Source organism: Nerophis ophidion, linkage group LG23, assembly GCF_033978795.1.
Source record: "Nerophis ophidion isolate RoL-2023_Sa linkage group LG23, RoL_Noph_v1.0, whole genome shotgun sequence".
In the NCBI taxonomy this organism is placed as follows: domain Eukaryota; kingdom Metazoa; phylum Chordata; class Actinopteri; order Syngnathiformes; family Syngnathidae; genus Nerophis; species Nerophis ophidion.
In genome coordinates, this window is record NC_084633.1 from 18,301,619 (window position 1) to 18,325,509 (window position 23,891).

The 23,891-nt window shown below is 33.5% G+C and overlaps 2 protein-coding genes across 6 annotated transcripts in view; one reads left to right on the plus strand and one right to left on the minus strand.

The window, feature by feature from the left end:
• The window catches only part of cacng4b (calcium channel, voltage-dependent, gamma subunit 4b), a 100,228-nt gene extending 91,441 nt beyond the window's left edge, over window positions 1–8,787 (minus strand). Inside the window, exon 1 of the mRNA XM_061885085.1 lies at window positions 8,078–8,787. Within this exon, the coding sequence (XP_061741069.1) occupies window positions 8,078–8,300 (223 nt within the window). The 5' untranslated portion in view covers window positions 8,301–8,787. The remainder of the gene's footprint in view (window positions 1–8,077) is intronic.
• The window catches only part of zgc:161969 (uncharacterized protein LOC569044 homolog), a 151,570-nt gene that overhangs the window by 122,542 nt on the left and 5,137 nt on the right, over window positions 1–23,891 (plus strand). The window contains exon 1 of one of the 5 annotated variants that reach the window (XM_061885080.1): window positions 20,729–21,078. The exons of the other annotated variants lie outside the window; for them this stretch is intronic. Coding sequence (XP_061741064.1) covers window positions 20,887–21,078 — 192 coding nt within the window. The 5' untranslated portion in view covers window positions 20,729–20,886. Of the gene's footprint in view, window positions 1–20,728; window positions 21,079–23,891 lie in introns of those variants that run through there. 5 annotated transcript variants of the gene reach the window in all.

Genomic DNA, 23,891 nt, shown 5'->3' on the forward strand with positions numbered 1-23,891 from the left:
TCACATCATTCCACTTTTTTAAAATGTTTTTAAAAATGTTTGCAAATTATTTCCAGAATGTGTGGAAATTATCTGTGGGACACAAAAGGGCCACACTTTGGCACCACTGGATTAAAGCATGCGTGTTCCTAACGTACCCCAAAAGGGACAAACGGTAGAAAATGAATGGATGGATGGTGTTCCTAATGCGTAAAAGCAAAAGTTGAAGACTATTAGTGTACTTTTTTCAAGTGCATCGTTGTCACAAAGCTGCGCGTAAATGTTATTTCAGCCTCAAACCTAAAATAAATGGACCAAAATGGACTCACCCTCAATACAAAAAAAAATATTTTAAAGTGACATTTTTGAAGTAATTGGAACTGTGACAATAATTCATTATAGCATTGATTTTTTGTTTTTTAAGAATGGCAAAAAAAGAAAAATTAAGACAAAATAAAAAAAAAACAGCCTGCAAGGCAGCTTTGGGTCAACATTGCAACTTTTTCTCGTTAGATTTCACATCATTCCACTTTTTTAAAATGTTTTTAAAAAATGTTTGCAATATCATTTCCAGAATGTGTGGAAATTAGCTGCGGGCCACACTTTGGACACCACTGGATTAAAGCATGCGTGTTCCTAGTACCCCAAAAGGGACAAGCAGTAGAAAATGAATGGATGGATGGTGTTCCTAACTCGTAAAAGCAAAAGTTGAAGACTATTAGTGTACTTTTTTCAAGTGCGTCGTTGTCACAAAACCAAATTACGCACGAAGCAGCTGCACGTAAATGTTATTTCAGCCTCAAACCCCCAAAAAATAAATGGACCAAAATGGACTCACCCTCAATACAAAAAAAACCATTTTAAAGTGACATTTTTGAAGTAATTGGAGCCTTGAAAATAATTCATTATAGCATTGATTTTTTTGTTTGTTTTTTGTTTTTTAAGAATGGCAAAAACAGAAAAATTAAGACAAAATAAAAAAAAACAACCTGCAAGGCAGCTTTGGGTCAACATTGCAACTTTTTCTCGTTAGATTTCACATCATTCCACTTTTTTAAAATGTTTTTTAAAAATGTTTGCAATATCATTTCCAGAATGTGTGGAAATTAGCTGCGGGCCACACTTTGGACACCACTGGATTAAAGCATGCGTGTTCCTAACGTATCCCGAAAGGGACAAGCAGTAGAAAATGAATGGATGGATGGTGTTCCTAACTCGTAAAAGCAAAGTTGAAGGCTATTAGTGTACTTTTTTCAAGTGCGTCGTTGTCACAAAACCAAATTACGCACGAAGCAGCTGCACGTAAATGTTATTTCAGCCTCAAACTTAAAAAAAATAAATGGACCAAAATGGACTCACCCTCAATACAAAAAAAAAAAAACATTTTAAAGTGACATTTTTGAAGTAATTGGAGCCGTGAAAATAATTCATTATAGCATTGATTTTTTTTGTTTTTTAAGAATGGCAAAAGAAGAAAAATTAAGACAAAATAAAAAGAAAAAAAAAACAGCCTGCAAGGCAGCTTTGGGTCAACATTGCAACTTTTTCTCGTTAGATTTCACATCATTCCACTTTTTTAAAATGTTTTTAAAAATGTTTGCAAATTATTTCCAGAATGTGTGGAAATTATCTGCGGGCTGCACTTTGGACACCACTGGATTAAAGCATGCGTGTTCCTAACGTACCCCAAAAGGGACAAACGGTAGAAAATGAATGGATGGATGGTGTTCCTAACTCGTAAAAACAAAAGTTGAAGACTATTAGTGTACTTTTTTCAAGTGCATCGTTGTCACAAAACCAAATTACGCACGAAGCAGCTGCACGTAAATGTTATTTCAGCCTCAAACCCCCAAAAAATAAATGGACCAAAATGGACTCACCCTCAATACAAAAAAAAATATTTTAAATTGACATTTTTGAAGTAATTGGAGCCGTGAAAATAATTCATTATAGCATTGATTTTTTTGTTTTTTAAGAATGGCAAAAACAGAAAAATGAAGACAAAATTAAAAAAAACAGCCTGCAAGGCAGCTTTGGGTCAACATTGCAACTTTTTCTCATTAAATTTCACATCATTCCACTTTTTTAAAATGTTTTTAAAAATGTTTGCAAATTATTTCCAGAATGTGTGGAAATTATCTGTGGGACACAAAAGGGCCACACTTTGGCACCACTGGATTAAAGCATGCGTGTTCCTAACGTACCCCAAAAGGGACAAACGGTAGAAAATGAATGGCTGGATGGTGTCCCTAATGCGTAAAAGCAAAGTTGAAGGCTATTAGTGTACTTTTTTCAAGTGCGTCGTTGTCACAAAACCAAATTACGCACGAAGCAGCTGCGCGTAAATGTTATTTCAGCCTCAAACCCCCAAAAAATAAATGGACCAAAATGGACTCACCCTCAATACAAAAAAAAAAAAAAATATTTTAAAGTGACATTTTTGAAGTAATTGGAACTGTTACAATAATTCATTATAGCCTTGATTTTTTGGGGGGGTTTTTTGGAGCAATGGCAAAAACAGAAAAATGAAGACAAAATTTAAAAAAAAAAAACAGCCTGCAAGGCAGCTTTGGGTCAACATTGCAACTTTTTCTCGTTAGATTTCACATCATTCCACTTTTTTAAAATGTTTTTAAAAATGTTTGCAATATCATTTCCAGAATGTGTGGAAATTAGCTGCGGGCCACACTTTGGACACCACTGGATTAAAGCATGCGTGTTCCTAACGTACCCCAAAAGGGACAAACAGTAGAAAATGAATGGAAGGATGGTGTTCCTAATGCGTAAAAGCAAAAGTTGAAGGCTATTGGTGTACTTTTTTCAAGTGCATCGTTGTCACAAAACCAAATTACGCACGAAGCAGCTGCACGTAAATGTTATTTCAGCCTCAAACCCCAAAAAAATAAATGGACCAAAATGGACTCACCCTCAATACAAAAAAAAAACATTTTAAAGTGACATTTTCGAAGTAATTGGAGCCGTGAAAATAATTCATTATAGCATTGATTTTTTTTTGTTTTTTAAGAATGGCAAAAACAGAAAAATGAAGACAAAAATTTAAAAAAAACAGCCTGCAAGGCAGCTTTGGGTCAACATTGCAACTTTTTCTCGTTAGATTTCACATCATTCCACTTTTTTAAAAACTTTTTAAAAATGTTTGCAAATTATTTCCAGAATGTGTGGAAATTAGCTGCGGGCCACACTTTGGACACCCCTGGATTAAAGCATGCGTGTTCCTAACGTACCCCAAAAGGGACAAACAGTAGAAAATGAATGGATGGATAGTGTTCCTAATGCGTAAAAGCAAAAGTTGAAGACTATTAGTGTACTTTTTTCAAGTGCGTCGTTGTCACAAAACCAAATTACGCACGAAGCAGCTGCACGTAAATGTTATTTCAGCCTCAAACTAAAAATAAATGGACCAAAATGGACTCACCCTCAATACAAAAAAAACCATTTAAATTGACATTTTTGAAGTAATTGGAGCCGTGAAAATAATTCATTATAGCATTGATTTGTTTTGTCTCTTTTTTGTTGGAGCAATGGCAAAAACAGAAATATGAAGACAAAAGAAAAAAACAGCCTGCAAGGCAGCTTTGGGTCAACATTGCAACTTTTTCTCGTTAGATTTCACATCATTCCACTTTTTTAAAATGTTTTTAAAAATGTTTGCAAATTATTTCCAGAATGTGTGGAAATTAGCTGCGGGCTGCAAATGGGCCACACTTTGGCACCACTGGATTAAAGCATGCGTGCTCCTAGTACCCCAAAAGGGACAAACGGTAGAAAATGAATGGATGGATGGTGTTCCTAACTCGTAAAAACAAAAGTTGAAGACTATTAGTGTACTTTTTTCAAGTGCGTCGTTGTCACAAAACCAAATTACGCACGAAGCAGCTGCACGTAAATGTTATTTCAGCCTCAAACCCCCCAAAAAATAAATGGACCAAAATGGACTCACCCTCAATACAAAAAAAAAAATTTAAAGTGACATTTTTGAAGTAATTGGAGCCGTGAAAATAATTAATTATAGCATTGATTTTTTTTTGTTTTTTGTTTTTTAAGAATGGCAAAAACAGAAAAATGAAGACAAAATTAAAAAAAAAAACAGCCTGCAAGGCAGCTTTGGGTCTACATTGCAACTTTTTCTCGTTAGAATTCACGATTCCATCCATCCATCCATTTTCTACCGCTTATTCCCTTTTGGGGTCGCGGGGGATTCCACTTTTTTAAAAAGTTTTTAAAAATGTTTGCAAATTATTTCCAGATAGCTGCGGGCCGCAAATGGGCTCCGAGCCACACTTTGGACACCCCTGGATTAAAGCATGCGTGTTGCTAGTACCCCAAAAGGGACAAGCAGTAGAAAATGAATGGATGGTTGGTGTTCCTAATGCGTAAAAGCAAAAGTTGAAGACTATTAGTGTACTTTTTTCAAGTGCGTCGTTGTCACAAAACCAAATTACGCACGAAGCAGCTGCACGTAAATGTTATTTCAGCCTCAAACCAAAAAATAAATGGACCAAAATGGACTCACCCTCAATACAAAAAAAAAACATTTTAAAGTGACATTTTTGAAGTAATTGGAGCCGTGAAAATAATTCATTATAGCATTGATTTTTTTTGTTTTTTAAGAATGGCAAGAACAGAAAAATGAAGACAAAAGAAGAAAAAACAGCCTGCAAGGCAGCTTTGGGTCAACATTGCAACTTTTTCTCGTTAGATTTCACATCATTCCACTTTTTTAAAATGTTTTTTAAAAATGTTTGCAAATTATTTCCAGAATGTGTGGAAATTAGCTGCGGGCCACACTTTGGACACCCCTGGATTAAAGCATGCGTGTTCCTAACGTACCCCAAAAGGGACAAACAGTAGAAAATGAATGGATGGATGGTGTTCCTAACTCGTAAAAGCAAAAGTTGAAGACTATTAGTGTACTTTTTCCAAGTGCGTCGTTGTCACAAAACCAAATTACGCACGAAGCAGCTGCACGTAAATGTTATTTCAGCCTCAAACTAAAAATAAATGGACCAAAATGGACTCACCCTCAATACAAAAAAAAAAAAATTTAAAGTGACATTTTTGAAGTAATTGGAGCCGTGAAAATAATTCATTTTAGCATTGATTTGTTTTGTTTTTTAAGAATGGCAAAAACAGATTAAATGAAAACAAAATTAAAAAAAAACAGCCTGCAAGGCAGCTTTGGGTCAACATTGCAACTTTTTCTCGTTAGATTTCACATCATTCCACTTTTTTAAAATGTTTTTAAAAAATTTTTGCAATATCATTTCCAGAATGTGTGGAAATTAGTTTGGACACCACTGGATTAAAGCATGCGTGTTGCTAGTACCCCAAAAGGGACAAACAGTAGAAAATGAATGGATGGATGGTGTTCCTAATGCGTAAAAACAAAAGTTGAAGACTATTAGTGTACTTTTTTCAAGTGCATCGTTGTCACAAAACCAAATTACGCACGAAGCAGCTGCACGTAAATGTTATTTCAGCCTCAAACCCCCAAAAAATGGACCAAAATGGACTCACCCTCAATACAAAAAAAAAAAACATTTTAAAGTGACATTTTTGAAGTAATTGGAGCCTTGAAAATAATTCATTATAGCATTGATTTTTTTTTTTTTTTTTTTTTTTTTTTAAGAATGGCAAAAACAGAAAAATTAAGAGAAAATTAAAAAAAACAGCCTGCAAGGCAGCTTTGGGTCAACATTGCAACTTTTTCTCGTTAGATTTCACATCATTCCACTTTTTTAAAATGTTTTTAAAAATGTTTGCAAATTATTTCCAGAATGTGTGGAAATTAGCTGCGGGCCACACTTTGGACACCACTGGATTAAAGCATGCGTGTTCCTAGTACCCCAAAAGGGACAAACAGTAGAAAATGAATGGATGGTTGGTGTTCCTAATGCGTAAAAGCAAAAGTTGAAGACTATTATTGTACTTTTTTCAAGTGCGTCGTTGTCACAAAACCAAATTACGCACGAAGCAGCTGCACGTAAATGTTATTTCAGTCTCAAACTAAAAATAAATGGACCAAAATGGACTCACCCTCAATACAAAAAAAAAATAATAATAATTTAAAGTGACATTTTTGAAGTAATTGGAGCCGTGAAAATAATTAATTATAGAATTGATTTTTTTTGTTTTTTGTTTTTTAAGAATGGCAAAAAAAGAAAAATGAAGACAAAATTTAAAAAAAAACAGCCTGCAAGGCAGCTTTGGGTCAACATTGCAACTTTTACTCGTTAGATTTCACATCATTCCACTTTTTTAAAATGTTTTTAAAAATGTTTGCAAATTATTTCCAGAATGTGTGGAAATTAGCTGCGGGCCACACTTTGGACACCCCTGGATTAGAGCATGCGTGTTCCTAGTACGCCAAAAGGGACAAGCAGTAGAAAATGAATGGAAGGATGGTGTTCCTAACTCGTAAAAGCAAAAGTTGAAGACTATTAGTGTACTTTTTTCAAGTGCATCGTTGTCACAAAACCAAATTACGCACGAAGCAGCTGCACGTAAATGTTATTTCAGCCTCAAACCCCCAAAAAATAAATGGACCAAAATGGACTCACCCTCAATACAAAAAAAAAAAACATTTTAAAGTGACATTTTTGAAGTAATTGGAGCCTTGAAAATAATTCATTATAGCATTGATTTTTTTTGTTTTTAGTTTTTTAAGAATGGCAAAAACAGATTAAATGAAGACAAAATTTAATAAAAAAAAAACAGCCTGCAAGGCAGCTTTGGGTCAACATTGCAACTTTTTCTCGTTAAATTTCACATCATTCCACTTTTTTAAAATGTTTTTTAAAATGTTTGCAATATCATTTCCAGAATGTGTGGAAATTAGCTGCGGGCCACACTTTGGCACCACTGGATTAAAGCATGCGTGTTCCTAACGTACCCCAAAAGGGACAAACAGTAGAAAATGAATGGAAGGATGGTGTTCCTAATGCGTAAAAGCAAAAGTTGAAGGCTATTAGTGTACTTTTTTCAAGTGCGTCGTCGTCACAAAGCTGCACGTAAATGTTATTTCAGCCTCAAACTAAAAATAAATGGACCAAAATGGACTCACCCTCAATACAAAAAAAAAATTTTAAAGTGACATTTTTGAAGTAATTGGAGCCGTGAAAATAATTCATTATAGCATTGATTTTTTTCGTTTTTTAAGAATGGCAAAAACAGAAAAATTAAGACAAAAGAAAAAAAAAACAGCCTGCAAGGCAGCTTTGGGTCAACATTGCAACTTTTTCTCGTTAGATTTCACATCATTCCACTTTTTTAAAATGTTTTTAAAAATGTTTGCAATATCATTTCCAGAATGTGTGGAAATTAGCTGCGGGCCACACTTTGGACACCACTGGATTAAATCATGCGTGTTCCTAACGTACCCCGAAAGGGACAAGCAGTAGAAAATGAATGGCTGGATGGTGTTCCTAACTCGTAAAAGCAAAAGTTGAAGACTATTAGTGTACTTTTTTCAAGTGTGTCGTTGTCACAAAACCAAATTACGCACGAAGCAGCTGCACGTAAATGTTATTTCAGCCTCAAACCCCAAAAAATAAATGGACCAAAATGGACTCACCCTCAATACAAAAAAAACATTTAAATTGACATTTTTGAAGTAATTGGAGCCTTGAAAATAATTCATTATAGCATTGAATTTTTGGGGGGGGTCTTTTTTTTTTTGGAGCAATGGTAAAAACAGAAAAATTAAGACAAAATAAAAAAAACAGCCTGCAAGGCAGCTTTGGGTCAACATTGCAACTTTTTCTCGTTAGATTTCACATCATTTCACTTTTTTAAAATGTTTTTTAAAATGTTTGTAATATCATTTCCAGAATGTGTGGAAATTAGTTTGGACACCCCTGGATTAAAGCATACGTGTTCCTAGTACCCCAAAAGGGACAAACAGTAAAAAATTAATGGATGGATGGTGTTCCTAACTCGTAAAAGCAAAAGTTGAAGACTATTAGTGTACTTTTTTCAAGTGCATCGTTGTCACAAAACCAAATTACGCACGAAGCAGCTGCGCGTAAATGTTATTTCAGCCTCAACCCCCCCCAAAAATGGACCAAAATGGACTCACCCTCAATACAGCAGATCCTCCACAGTCCGGAGTGCGTCAGGTCGCCCTTTCTGCTCCGGGGCTGCGGCTGCGTGTCGTCCACGCTGCTGTTGGTGGCGTTGCAGATGTACGCCCGCGAGTAGAGCCAGTAGTCCGTCCCGATGGCGATGCTCATCAGGCTGAAGGCGGCAAAAGCCCCCACGGTGGCCAACAGCGTCTGAACCCCACGCTCACACCAAGCCATGCTTCTTCATGCTCCACACACACACACACACACACACACACACACACTAGTAACACAAAAACGTGCGCCCTCCTACTTGTTGATGGCGCGCACTTTCAGGCTGCAAATATTAACCCCCAAGCCGCGTAAAGACTTGCATAAATTGCGCGTGGGGTGTGATCCTGACAGCACACACACACACACACAAACTAACTCCTAAATCCTCCTCGACACCTCTTGCTGCAAGAGACGTCGCGCGTGCAGAGAGCAAAGACTCCAGTGGGCTCAGAAACGAGACCCCACCTTCATCAAATCCACCCAATGGAGGAGAAGTGCCGCGTAAAGCAATCAGCGGCATCCACGGCCACGGAAAGTCTCTTTTGCAACAATCTTCGTGCTTTCTGCGCCTTTTAAGAAGTGTGCGGCAGTGTTGCATTGATGTGAAATTATTTTATAGGAATACAATTACATATTATATATAAATTACTTATTGTTTTCTACATCAAAATACATCTACTTATGCTTTGGAGCATTCCTGCAACAAACAGATTAATTTTGGTGTCAAAAACCATATGTTTGAATGCAAAATACCATATAGAGCATTCACACAATAATAATAATAAATAGATTATTTTTGGTGTAAAACCGTTGTTTATTGTGTGGAGCTTTGGAGCATTCACACAGTAAATAGATTAACTTTGCTGTAGAAAACCATATTATTGTGTGAATGTTTTGGAGCATTCACACAATAAATAGATTTTGGTGTAGAAAACCATATGTGAGAATGCTTTGGAGCATTCCTGCCACAAAAAGATGAAATTTGGTGTCAAAAAGCATATGTTTGAATGCAGAATACCATATGGAGCATTCACACAATAATAATAATAAACAGATGAATTTTGGTGTAGAAAACCATATGTGTGAATTCTTTGGAGCATTCACACAACAATAAATAGATTAATTTTAGTGTAGAAAACCATATGAATGCATTGCAGCATTCACACAATAATGCATAGATGAATTTAGGTGTAGAAAACCATATGTGTGAATTCTTTGGAGCATTCACACAATAATAATAATTATATGAATTTTGGTGTAGAAAACCATGTGTGAGAATGCTTTAGAGCATTCACACAATAATAATAAATAGATGAATTTTGGTGTAGAAAACCATGTCTGCATGCTTTAGAGCATTCACACAATAATAAATAGGTGACTTTTGGTGTAAAAAACCATGTGTGTGAATGCTTTGGAGCATTCACACAATAATAATAAATAAGATTCATTTTGTTGTGGAAAACCATATGTTCGAATGTAGAAAACCATATGGAGCATTCACACAATAATAATAAATAGATTATTTTTGGTGTAAAACCATTGTTTATTGTGTGGAGCTTTGGAGCATTCACACAGTAAATAGATTAACTTTGCTGTAGAAAACCATATTATTGTGTGAATGCTTTGGAGCATTCACACAATAAATGTATATTTTTTGCTGTAGAAAACCATATCATTGTGTGATCGCTTTGGAGCATTCACACAATAATAATAAATAGATTATTTTTGGTGTAAAACCATTGTTTATTGTGTGGAGCTTTGGAGCATTCACACAGTAAATAGATTAACTTTGCTGTAGAAAACCATATTATTGTGTGAATGCTTTGGAGCATTCACACAATAAATATATATTTTTTGCTGTAGAAAACCATATCATTGTGTGATCGCTTTGGAGCATTCACACAATAAACAGATTAATTTTGGTGTAGAAAACCATATGAATGCATTTCAGCATTCACACAATAATGCATGGATGAATTTAGGTGTAGAAAACCATGTGTGAATGCTGTGGAGCATCCACACAATACGAATAAATACATTCATTTTGGTGTAGAGAACCATTGTTTATTGTGTGAATGCTGTGGAGCATTCACACAATAATAATAATTATATGAATTTTGGTGTAGAAAACCATGTGTGTGAATGCTTTAGAGCATTCACACAATAATAATAAATAGAGGAATTTTGGTGTAGAAAACCATGTCTGCATGCTTTAGAGCATTCACACAATAATAAATAGGTGACTTTTGGTGCAGAAAACCATGTGTGTGAATGCTTTGGAGCATTCACACAATAATAATAAATAAGATTCATTTTGTTGTGGAAAACCATATGTTCGAATGTAGAAAACCATATGGAGCATTCACACAATAATAATAAATATATATTTTTTGGTGTAAAACCATTGTTTATTGTGTGGAGCTTTGGAGCATTCACACAGTAAATAGATTAACTTTGCTGTAGAAAACCATATTATTGTGTGAATGCTTTGGAGCATTCACCCAATAAATGTATATTTTTTGCTGTAGAAAACCATATCATTGTGTGATCGCTTTGGAGCATTCACACAATAATAATAAATAGATTATTTTTGGTGTAAAACCATTGTTTATTGTGTGGAGCTTTGGAGCATTCACACAGTAAATAGATTAACTTTGCTGTAGAAAACCATATTATTGTGTGAATGCTTTGGAGCATTCAAACAATAAATATATATTTTTTGCTGTAGAAAACCATATCATTGTGTGAATTCTTTGGAGCATTCACACAACAATAGATGGATTAATTTTAGTGTAGAAAACCATATGAATGCATTGCAGCATTCACACAATAATACATAGATGAATTTAGGTGTAGAAAACCATATCAGTGAATGCTGTGGAGCATCCACACAATAATAATAAATAGATGAATTTTGGTGTAGAGAACCATTGTTTATTGTGTGAATGCTGTGGAGCATTCACACAATAATAATAAATAGATGAATTTAAGTGTAGAAAACCATGTGTGAATGCTTTAGAGCATTCACACAATAATAAATAGATGACTTTTGGTGTAGAAAACCATTGTTTATTTTGTGAATGCTTTGGAGCATTCACACAATAAATAGATGTTTGCTGTAGAAAACCATATTATTGTATGTCACACAATAGATAGATGAATTTTGGTGTAGAAAACCATGTGTGTGAATGCTTTGGAGCATTCACACAATAATAATAAATACGATTCATTTTGTTGTGGAAAACCATATGTTCGAATGTAGAAAACCATATGGAGCATTCACACAATAATAATAAATAAATACATTTTGGTTTAGAAAACCATATGTGTGAATGCACCAAAGCATTCACACAATAATATGGTTTTCTATGGCAAAATTAATCTATTTACTGTGTGAATGCTCCAAAGCTCCACACAATAAACAATGGTTTTACACCAAAATTAATCTATTCATTATTATTGTGTGAATGCTCCACAGCATTCACACATATGTTTTTCTACACCTAAATTCATCCATGTATTATTGTGTGAATGCTGCAATGCATTCATATGGTTTTCTACACTAAAATTAATCTATTTATTGTTGTGTGAATGCTCCAAAGCATTCACACATATGGTTTTCTACAACAAAATTCATCTATTTACTGTGTGAATGCTCCAAAGCGCCACACAATAAAAAATGGTTTTCTACACCAAAATTAATCTATTATTATTGTGTGAATGCTCTATATGGTATTCTACATTCAAACATATGGTTTTCCACAACAAAATGAATTTATTCATTATTATTGTGTGAATGCTTCATATGGTTTTCTACATTCGAACATATGGTTTTCCACAACAAAATTAATCTATTTATTATTATTGTGTGAATGCTCCAAAGCATTCACACGCATGGTTTTCTACACCAAAATTCATATATATAGTTTTTCTACAGCAAACATCTATTTATTGTGTGAATGCTCCAAAGCATTCACACAATAGACAATGGTTTTCTACCCCAAAATGCATCAATTTATTATTGTGTGAATGCTCTAAAGCATTCACACATATGGTTTTCTACACTTAAATGCATCTATGTATTATTGTGTGAATGCTGCAATGCATTCATATGGTTTTCTACACTAAAATTAATCTATTTATTATTAAGTGAATTCTCCAAAGCATTCACACATATGGTTTTCTACACCAAAATTCATCTGTTTATTGTGTGAATGCTCCAAATCATTCACACAATAATATGGTTTTCTACAGCAAAATTAATCTATTTACTGTGTGAATGCTCCAAAGCTCCACACAATAAACAATGGTTTTCTACAGCCAAAAATTATTTATTTATTGTGTGAATGCTTCAAAACATTCACACAATAATATGGTTTTACACCAAAATTAATCTATTTATTATTATTTTGTGAATGCTCCATATGGTATTCTACATTCAAACATATGGTTTTTGTCACCAAAATTCATCTGTTTGTTGCAGGAATGCGCCAAAGCATTCACACCTATGGTGTTCTACACTAAAATGCATCTATTTATCATTATTGTGTGAATGTTCCACAGCATTCACACATTTGGGTTTCTACACCAAAATTCATCTGTTTATAATATGGTTTTCTACGGCAAAATTAATATATGTACTGTGTGAATGCTCGAAAGCATCCACACAACAAACAATGGTTTTCTACACCAAAATTAATCTATTTATTATTATTGTGTGAATGCTCCATCTGGTATCCTACATTCAAACATATGGTTTTTGACACCAAATTTCATCTTTTTGTTGCAGGAATGCTCCAAAGCATTCACACATATAGTTTTCTACACTGAAATGCATGTATATATTATTATTGTGTGAATGCTCCACAGCATTCATAAATATGGCTTTCTACACCAAAATTAATATATCTGTGTGAATGCTTCAAAACATTCACACAATATGGTTTTCTACAGCAAAAAAATAATCTATTTACTGTGTGAATGCTCCAAAGCATTTACACAATAAACAATGTTTTTCTACACCAAAATTCATCTATTTATTATTATTGTGTGAATGTTCCATATGTTTTTCTACATAAGAACATATGGTTTTCCATAACAAAATAAATCTAATTATTATTGTGTGGATGCTTCAAAGCATTCACACAATAAACAATGGTTTTTACACCAAAATGCATCTATTTATTATTATCATGTGAAAGCTCCATATGGTATTCTACATTTAAACATATAGTTTTCTACAACAAAATTAATCTATTTATTATTATTGTATGAATGCTCCATATGGTATTCTACATTCAAACATATGGTTTTTGACACCAAATTTCATCTTTTTGTTGCAGGAATGCTCCAAAGCATTCACACATATGGTTTTCTACACCAAAATCTATTTATTGTGTGAATGCTCCAAAACATTCACACAATATGGTTTTCTACAGCAAAAAATAATCTATTTATTATTGTATGAATGCTCCAAAGGTTTCACACATATGGTTTTCTACACCAAAATTCATCTGTTTATTGTGTGAATGCTTTGGAGCAATAATATGGTTTTCTACAGCAAAAAAATTGATCTATCTATTGTGTGAATGCTCCAAAGCATTCACACAATAAACAATGGTTTTCTACACCAAAATGCATGTATTTTATAATTATTGTGTGAATGCTCCATATGGTATTCTACATTCAAACATATGGTTTTTGACACCAAATTTCATCTTTTTGTTGCAGGAATGCTCCAAAGCAGTCACACATATGGTTTTCTACACCAAAATCTATTTATTGTGTGAATGCTCCAAAACATTCACACAATATGGTTTTCTACAGCAAAAAATAATCTATTTATTATTGCATGAATGCTCCAAATGTTTCACACATATGGTTTTCTACACCAACATTAATCTGTTTATTGTGTGAATGCTTTGGAGCAATAATATGGTTTTCTACGGCAAAAAAATGATCTATCTATTGTGTGAATGCTCCAAAGCATTCACACAATAAACAATGGTTTTCTACACCAAAATTCATGTATTTATTATTATTGTGTGAAAGCTCCATATGGTATTCTACATTTAGACATATGGTTTTCTACAACAAAATTCATCTATTTATTATTGTGTGAATGCTCCAAAGGTTTCACACATATGGTTTTCTACACCAAAATTAATCTGTTTATTGTGTGAATGCTTTGGAGCAATAATATGGTTTTCTACAGCAAACCATTATCTATTTATTGTGTGAATGCTCAGAAGCATTCACACAATAAACAATGGTTTTCTACACCAAAATTCATCTATTTATTATTATTGTGTGAATGCTCCATATGGTATTCTACATTCAAACATATGGTTTTTGACACCAAAATGCATCTGTTTGTTGCAGGAATGCGCCAAGTTTTCTACTCTAATATGTATTTATTTATTAATGTGTGAATGCTCTAAAGCAGGGGTCACCAACATTTTTGAAAGCAAGAGCTACTTCTTGGGTACTGATTCATGCAAAGGGCTACCAGTTTGATACACACTTAAAAAAATTGCCAGAAATAGCCAATTTGCTCAATTTACTTTTAACTCTATATGTTAATAATTAATTATATTTATCTTTGTGGAAACACTGATCATCTTAATGATCTCTCACAATAAATATAAACTATTAAACAGATAAATATGAAAAAAAAAGGGTATTCTGTCGTATATTTTTTTTCCTTCTACGGGAGGTTTTTTGTAGGGAATAAATGATGAAAAAAACAGTTTACTGAACGCTTTAAAAGAGGAGAAAACATGAACAAAATTTAAATTAAATTTTGAAACAGTTTTTCTTCAATCTCGACCAAATTCCAAATTCAACCGAAAAAAAGAAGAGAAAAACTACCTAAAAACAGAAGCTAAAATGAGGAATTAAATTAGAATTGATTTATTATTCTCTACAATAAAAAATAAAAAAAATACTTGAACATTGATTTAAATTGTCAAGAAAGAAGAGGAAGGAATTTAAAAGGTATATCTTTTTGAAAAAATCCTAAAATCATTTTTAAGGTTGTATTTTTTTTCTCTAAAATTGTCTTTCTGAAAGTTATAAGAAGCAAAGTAAGAAAATAAATGAATTTATTTAAACAAGTGAAGACCAAGTCTTTAAAATATTTTCTAGGATTTTCAAAATCTATTTGAGTTTTGTCTCTCTTAGAATTAAAAATGTTGAGCAAAGCGAGACCAGCTTGCTAGTAAATAAATAAAATTTAAAAAATAGAGGCAGCTCACTGGTAAGTGCTGCTATTTGAGCTATTTTTAGAACAGGCCAGCAAGCGACTAATCTGGTCCTTACGGGCTACCTGGTGCCCGCGGGCACCGTGTTGGTGACCCCTGCTCTAAAGGATTCACACATATAGTTTTCTACACAGAAATTAATCTATTTATTATTATTGTGTGAATGTTCCATATGGTGTTCTGCATTCACACATATGGCTTTCTACAACAAAATTAATCTTTTTATTATTGTGTGAATGCATTGGAGCATTCACACAATAAATAGATGAATAATATGGTTATATAAATATGGTTTTCTATGGCAAAATTGTTCTATTTACTGTGTGAATGCTTTCAAGCATTCACACAATAAACAATGGTTTTATATACCAAAATTCATCTATTTATTATTATTGTGTGAATGCTCCATATGGTATTCTACATTCACACATAGTTTTCTGCACTAAAATTAATATATTTATTATTGTGTGAATGCTCCAAAGCCTTCACACATATGGTTTTCTACACCAAAATGAATCCATTTATCATTATTGTGTGAATGCTGCACATGGCATTCTGCATTCACACATATGGTTTTCTACACTAAAATTCATATATTTATTATTGGGCGAATGCTCCAAAGCATTCACACATTTGGTTTTCTACACCAAAAGGCATCTTTTTATTATTATTGTGTGAATGCTCCAAAGCATTCACACATATGGTTTTCTACACCAAAATTCATGTACAGGTGTATTTATTATTGTGTGAATGCTCCAAAGCTTTCACACATATGGTTTTCTACTCCAAAATTATTAATTATTGTGTGAATGTTCCATATTGTGTTAATGCCATGATTTTAATAGTCCAGTAAGACAAAGCAAACAATCAGATTTGTTCTCAATTGGTTTCATTTTTAATGCCATGATTTTAAATAGTCCAGTAAAAAAAAAGAAAACAATCTGAAGTTGTCTTTATTTTTTAGTTTTAATGCCATGATTTTTAATAGTTCAGTAAGACAAAAACAATCAGTTTTATTTATATTTCAGTTTTTATGCCATGATTAAGTCAAGTAAGACAAAGAAACAATCAGTTTTTCTTAATTTTTTTTAATGCCATGATAGTCCAGTAAGACAAAGTAAACCATCAGAATTTTTCTTTATTTCTTAGTTTTAATTCCATGATTTTTAATAGTCCAGTAAAACAAAGAAAACAATCAGAACTTTTTTTATTTAGTTTTAATTCCATGATTTTGAATGGTCTCGTAAAACAAAACAATCTGAAGTTTTCTTTATTATTTAGTTTTAATGCCATGATTTTTAAAATTCTAGTAAAAAAAAAGAAAACAATCTGAAGTTGTCTTTATTTTTTAGTTTTAATTCCATGATTTTTAATAGTCCAGTAAGACAAAGAAAACAATCTGAATGTTTTTTTTATTTTTAATGCCATGATTTTTAATAGTCCAGTAAGACAAATAAAACAATCAGAACTTTTATTTATATTACAGTTTTTATGCCATGATTTTTAAGTCCAGTGAGACAAATAAAACAATCAGAATTTTTCTTTATTTCTTAGTTTTAATGCCATGATTTTTAATAGTCCAGTAAGACAAAGAAAACAATCAGAACTTTTTTTATTTAGTTTTAATTCCATGATTTTTAATAGTCTCGTAAAACAAAACAATTTGAAGTTTTCTTTATGTTTTAGTTTTAATTCCATGATTTTTAAAAGTCTAGTAAAAAAAAAGAAAACAATCTGAAGTGTTCTTTATTTTTTAGTTTTAATTCCATGATTTTTAATAGTCCAGTAAGACAAAACAATCTGAAGTTGTCTTTATTTTTTGTTTTAATGCCATTATTTTTAATAGTCCAGTAAGACAAATAAAACAATCAGAATTTTTCTTTATTTAGTTTTAATTCCATGATTTTTAATAGTTTCGTAAAACAAAACAATCTGAAGTTTTCTTTATTTTTTGTTTTAATGCCATGATTTTTAATAGTCCAGTAAGACAAATAAAACAATCTGAACTTTTATTTATAATACAGTTTTTATGCCATGATTTTTAAGTCCAATAAGACAAATAAAACAATCATAGTTTTTCTTAATTTTTTGAATGCCATGATAGTCCAGTAAGACAAAGTAAACAATCATATTTTTCTTTATTTTTTAGTTTTAATTCCATGATTTTTAATAGTCCAGTAAGACAAAGAACACAATCAGAACTTTTTTTATTTAATTTTAATTCCATGATTTTTAATAGTCCAGTAGGACCAAGAAAACAATCCGAAGTTTATTTGTTTTAGTTTTAATTCCATGATTTTTAATAGTCTCGTAAAACAAAATAATCTGAAGTTTTCTTTGTTTTAATTTTAATTCCATGATTTTTAATAGTCTCGTAAAACAAAACAATCTGAAGTTTTCTTTATTTTTTTGTTTTAATTCCATGATTTTTAATAGTCCAGTAAGACAAAAAAATCTGAAGTTGTCTTTATTTTTTGTTTTAATGCCATGATTTTTAATAGTCTCGTAAGACAAATAAAACAATCATAGTTTTTCTTAATTCTTTTTAATGCCATGATAGTCCAGTAAGACAAAGTAAACCATCAGAATTTTTCTTAATTTCTTAGTTTTAATGCCATGATTTTTAATAGTACAGTAAGACCAGGAAAACAATCTGAAGTTTTGTTTTACTTTTAATTCCATGATTTTTAATAGTCCAGTAAGACAAATAAAATAATCTGAAGTTTTATTTGTTTTAGTTTTAATTCCATTATTTTTAATAGTCCAGTAAAACAAAGAAAACAATCAGAATTTGTCTTTATTATTTAGTTTTAATTCCATGATTTTTAATAGTCTCGTAAAAAAAAACAATCCGAAGTTTTCTTTGTTTTAGTTTTAATGCCATGATTTTTAAAAGTCTAGTAAAAAAAAAAAGAAAACAATCTGAAGTTTTCTTTATTTTTTAGTTGTAATTCCATGATTTTTAATAGTCTCGTAAGACAAAACAATCTGAAGTTGTCTTTATTTTTTGTTTAAATGCCATGATTTTTAATAGTCCAGTAAGACAAATAAAACAATCAGAACTTTTATTTATATTACAGTTTTTATGCCATGATTTTTAAGTCCAGTAAGACAAAGAAAACAATCAGAATTTTTCTTTATTTCTTAGTTTTGAAGCCATGATTTTTAATAGTCCAGTAAGACAAAGGAAACAATCAGAACTTTTTTTATTTAGTTTTAATTCCATGATTTTTAATAGTCTCGTAAAAAAAAATAATCAGAAGTTTTCTTTGTTTTAGTTTTAATGCCATGATTTTCAAAAGTCTAGTAAAAAAAACAAAAAAAAATCTGAAGTTTTCTTTATTTTTTAGTTTTAATTCCATGATTTTTAATAGTCCAGTAAGACAAAACAATCTGAAGTTGTCTTTATTTTTTGTTTTAATGCCATGATTTTTAATAGTCCAGTAAGACAAATAAAACAATCAGAACTTTTATTTATATTACAGTTTTTATGCCATGATTTTTAAGTCCAGTAAGACAAAGAAAACAATCATAGTTTTTCTTTACTTTTTAGTTTTAATTCCATGATTTTTAATAGTCCAGTAAGACAAAGAAAACAATCAGAACTTTTTTTATTTAGTTTTAATTCCATGATTTTTAATAGTCTCGTAAAACAAAATAATCAGAAGTTTTCTTTATGTTTTAGTTTTAATGCCATGATTTTCAAAAGTCTAGTAAAAAAAACAAAAAAAATCTGAAGTTTTCTTGATTTTTTAGTTTTAATTCCATGATTTTTAATAGTCTCGTAAGACAAAACAATCTGAAGTTGTCTTTATGTTTTGTTTTAATGCCATGATTTTTAATAGTCCAGTAAGACAAATAAAACAATCAGAACTTTCATTTATAATACAGTTTTTATGCCATGATTTTTAAGTCCAGTAAGACAAATAAAACAATCATAGTTTTTCTTTACTTTTTAGTTTTAATTCCATGATTTTTAATAGTCCAGTAAGACAAAGAAAACAATCAGAACTTTTTTTATTTAGTTTTAATTCCATGATTTTTAATAGTCTCGTAAAACAAAATAATCAGAAGTTTTCTTTATGTTTTAGTTTTAATGCCATGATTTTCAAAAGTCTAGTAAAAAAAACAAAAAAAATCTGAAGTTTTCTTGATTTTTTAGTTTTAATTCCATGATTTTTAATAGTCTCGTAAGACAAAACAATCTGAAGTTGTCTTTATGTTTTGTTTTAATGCCATGATTTTTAATAGTCCAGTAAGACAAATAAAACAATCAGAACTTTCATTTATAATACAGTTTTTATGCCATGATTTTTAAGTCCAGTAAGACAAAGAAAACAATCAGAACTTTTTTTATTTAGTTGTAATTCCATGATTTTTAATAGTCTCGTAAAACAAAACAATCTGAAGATTTCTTTATGTTTTAGTTTTTATGCCATGATTTTTAATAGTCCAGACAGACAAAGAAAACAATCAGAACTTTTTTTATTTAGTTTTAATTCCATGATTTTTAATAGTCTCGTAAAACAAAACAATCTGACGTTTTCTTTATTATTTAGTTTTAATTCCATGATTTTTAAGTCTCGTAAGACAAAACCATCTGAAGTTTTCTTTATGTTCTAGTTTTAATGCCATGATTTTTAAGTCTAGTAAAAAAAAGAAAACAATCTGAAGTGTTCTTTATTTTTTAGTTTTAATTCCATGATTTTTAATAGTCCAGTAAGACAAAACAATCTGAAGTTGTCTTTATTTTTTGTTTTAATGCCATGATTTTTAATAGTCCAGTAAGACAAATAAAACAATCAGAACTTTTATTTATATTACAGTTTTTATGCCATGATTTTTAAGTCCAGTAAGACAAATAAAACAATCATAGTTTTTCTTAATTTTTTAGTTTTAATTCCATGATTTTTGATAGTCCAGTAAGACAAAGAACACAATCAAAATTTTTCTTTATTTCTTAGTTTTAATGCCATGATTTTTAATAGTCTCGTAAGACAAAGAAAACAATCAGAACTTTTTTAATTTAGTTTTAATTCCATGATTTTTAATAGTCTCGTCAGACAAAACAATCTGAAGTTTTCTTTATTTTTGTAGTTTTAATGCCATTATTTTTAATAGTCCGGCCGCGTGTTCATGACCTAAAATGACTTTAACACCTGTTTTAAGATGTTTTATTTGAAATAAATTAGTACTCGTTTCACAAAAATCATAGAAAAGTGTGACAATTATTTTGTCCAGCAGGTGTCGCCAACTCACTGCGGTGGCTTCGGAAAAGAAACGCGCCTGCGCATTGGCGCCAGATAAGCCTTTTAACGCGCGCATGCGCATTAAAATTCCGTCGACGTCACCGACAAAGGCCAGCCCCCTTTTTTTTTTTTCTTCCTCCATGCGGATTTGGCCTCCACCGTCGTTACTTTTACGTGTAATCGCGATTACTAAAATTGGATTACGACCCGCACCGTCCTTTTTCCGGTCATTTTGGCGGATATCCAGGCTTTTGTCAGATGGACGCCTCGCCAAATGAAAGCTGCGGGGAGAGCAAGTCGGCCATGCACACTTGGCGTTATCGCCACCATTTCACCTACAAGGCAGATCAAGGGAAGAACATCATCGTGCAGTGTAATCTGTGTCTGCCGCGGGTCAACCTGCTCTCCACCTCCAAGACCTCCACCTCCAACCTCAAGAAGCATTTGGACGTGAGTCCAAGTCTTTTCTTTTTTTTTAGTCAACTTTGCAAGACTATTGTTGGGCGTTGCGAGGAAACTACAATAATCTGCACGCAGAGGCGTAAACAATGAGGTTAACAAGGGGCTGGGGGCACAGATGTATGTTTATATATATATATATTAATATATACAAACCCCGTTTCCGTATGTAAATATAAACAGAATACAATGATTTGCAAATCCTTTTCAACCCATATTCAGTTGAATACACGACAAAGACAAGATATTTGATGTTCAAACTCATAAACTTTTTTTTGTGTGCAAATAATAAGAACTTAGAATTTCATGGCTGCAACACGTGCCAAAGTAGTTGGGAAAGGGCATGTTCACCACTGTGTTACATCAACTATTCTTTTAACAACACTCAATAAACGTTTGGGAACTGAGGAAACGAACACATTTCCAGTGAGGGTTGGACTCCGCCAAGGCTGTCCTTTGTCACAGATTCTGTTCATAACTTTTATGGACAGAATTTCTAGGCGCAGTCAAGGCGTTGAGGGGTTCCGGTTTGGTGACCGCGGGATTAGGTCTCTGCTTTTTGCAGATGATGTGGTCCTGATGGCTTCATCTGACCGGGATCTTCAGCTCTCGCTGGATCGGTTCGCAGCCGAGTGTGAAGCGACCGGAATGAGAATCAGCACCTCCAAGTCCGAGTCCATGGTTCTCGCCCGGAAAAGGGTGGAATGCCATCTCCGTGTTGGGGAGGAGACCCTGCCCCAAGTGGAGGAGTTCAAGTACCTAGGAGTCTTGTTCACGAGTGGGGGAAGAGTGGATCGTGAGATCGACAGGCGGATTGGTGCGGCGTCTTCAGTAATGCGGACGTTGTATCGATCCGTTGTGGTGAAGAAGGAGCTGAGGCGGAAGGCAAAGCTCTCAATTTACCGGTCGATCTACGTTCCCATCCTCACCTATGGTCATGAGCTTTGGGTCATGACCGAAAGGATAAGATCACGGGTACAAGCGGCCCAAATGAGTTTCCAGGTCTCTCCCTTAGAGATAGGGTGAGAAGCTCTGCCATCCGGGAGGAACTCAAAGTAAAGCCGCTGCTCCTCCACATGGAGAGGAGCCAGATGAGGTGGTTCGGGCATCTGGTCAGGATGCCACCCGAACGCCTCCCTAGGGAGGTGTTTAGGGCACGTCCAGCCGGTAGGAGGCCACGGGGAAGACCCAGGACACGTTGGGAAGACTATGTCTCCCGGCTGGCCTGGGAACGCCTCGGGATCCCCTGGGAAGAGCTAGACGAAGTGGCTGGGGAGAGGGAAGTCTGGGCTTCCCTGCTTAGGCTGTTGCCCCCGCGACCCGACCTCGGATAAGCGGAAGAAGATGGATGGATGGAACTGAAGAAATGTAAATAGTCATGAAAATAAAGAAATCAAAGGTGTGTCCAAACGTTTGGTCCTTACAGTACATACCTTAGTTTAGGACAGGGGTGTCAAACTCAAATAGAGAGTGGGCCAAAATGTAAAACCGAACAATTGATGTTGAACAAATGAACCTTTTAATAGGGACCCAAACAAGTTTTGCATGAATATTGAACAAGCAAGACTTATATAACTTTATAGTGACATGCAAAATCGAGTTTCAAATAATAATAATAAAAAAATATCAGTGGCATATCAAATAAAATTTAAATAAAAATTGAATGCCTCTTTTCGGCGGTGGGGTTGAGGTGGACGGGGTTTGGTGATAGCGAGGGGTGTATATTGTAGCGTCCCGGAAGAGTTAGTGCTGCAAGGCGTTCTGGGTATTTGTTCTGTTGTGTTACGGTGCGGATGTTCTCCCGAAATGTATCATTCTTGTTTGGTGTGGGTTCACAGTGTGGCGCATATTTGTAACAGCGTTAACGTTATATATACGGCCACTCTCACTGTGACCTGTATGGCTGTTGGCCAAGTATGCCTTGCATTCACTTGTGTGTGGGTATAAGCCGCATATATTATGTGACTGAGCCGGCGAGCTGTTTGTATGGAGGAAAAGCGGACGTGGAGACAGGTTGTAGAGGACGCCAAAGGCAGTGCCTTTAAAGCCCACCCTAAATAATGTTGTCCGGGATGAAATTTGGGAGGGGACTGAACTTCGGGAAACTCCCGGGAAAATCGAGAGGGTTGGCAAGTAAGAGTATTAGCGGTGAATTCGGTGTTACAGCGGCGGGCCAGCTCTAATGTTAATTTCATATTGCCTCAAGGGCCAAGTGAAATTACACGGGGGGCCAAATTTGGCCCGCGGGCCAGAGTTTGACACCCATGGTTTAGAATTTCTTATCAAGTCAAATTAACTAGCTGCATGGACGGATAATTTTAAGTCTTTTTTTTTTTTTGTGGGTTTTGAACTTGGCGCCTATAACAATCCGAATGGTTATTTTCCTCTTTGTTCTGGAGGACGCCACGTCCTATGTTTCCAAATTAAATTTGAAATGTGGACTCAGACCACAGAACACTTTTCCACTTTGCATCAGTCCATATCAGATGAGCTCGGGCCCAGCAAAGCCGGCAAAGTTTCAGGGTGTTGTTTATAAATGGGTTTGGCTTTGCATAGTAGTTTTAACTTGCACTTACAGATGTAGCAACCAATTGTAGTTACTGACAGTGTTCTTGAGCCCATGTGGTGATATCCTTTACACACTGATGTCTGTTTTTGATGCAGTACCGCCTGAGGGATCAAAGGTCCGTAGTATCATCACTTAAGTGCAGTGATTTCTCCAGATTCTCTGAACCTTTTGATGATTTTACAGACCATAGATGGTAAAATCCCTCAATTCTTTGCAATAGCTGGTTGAGAAATGT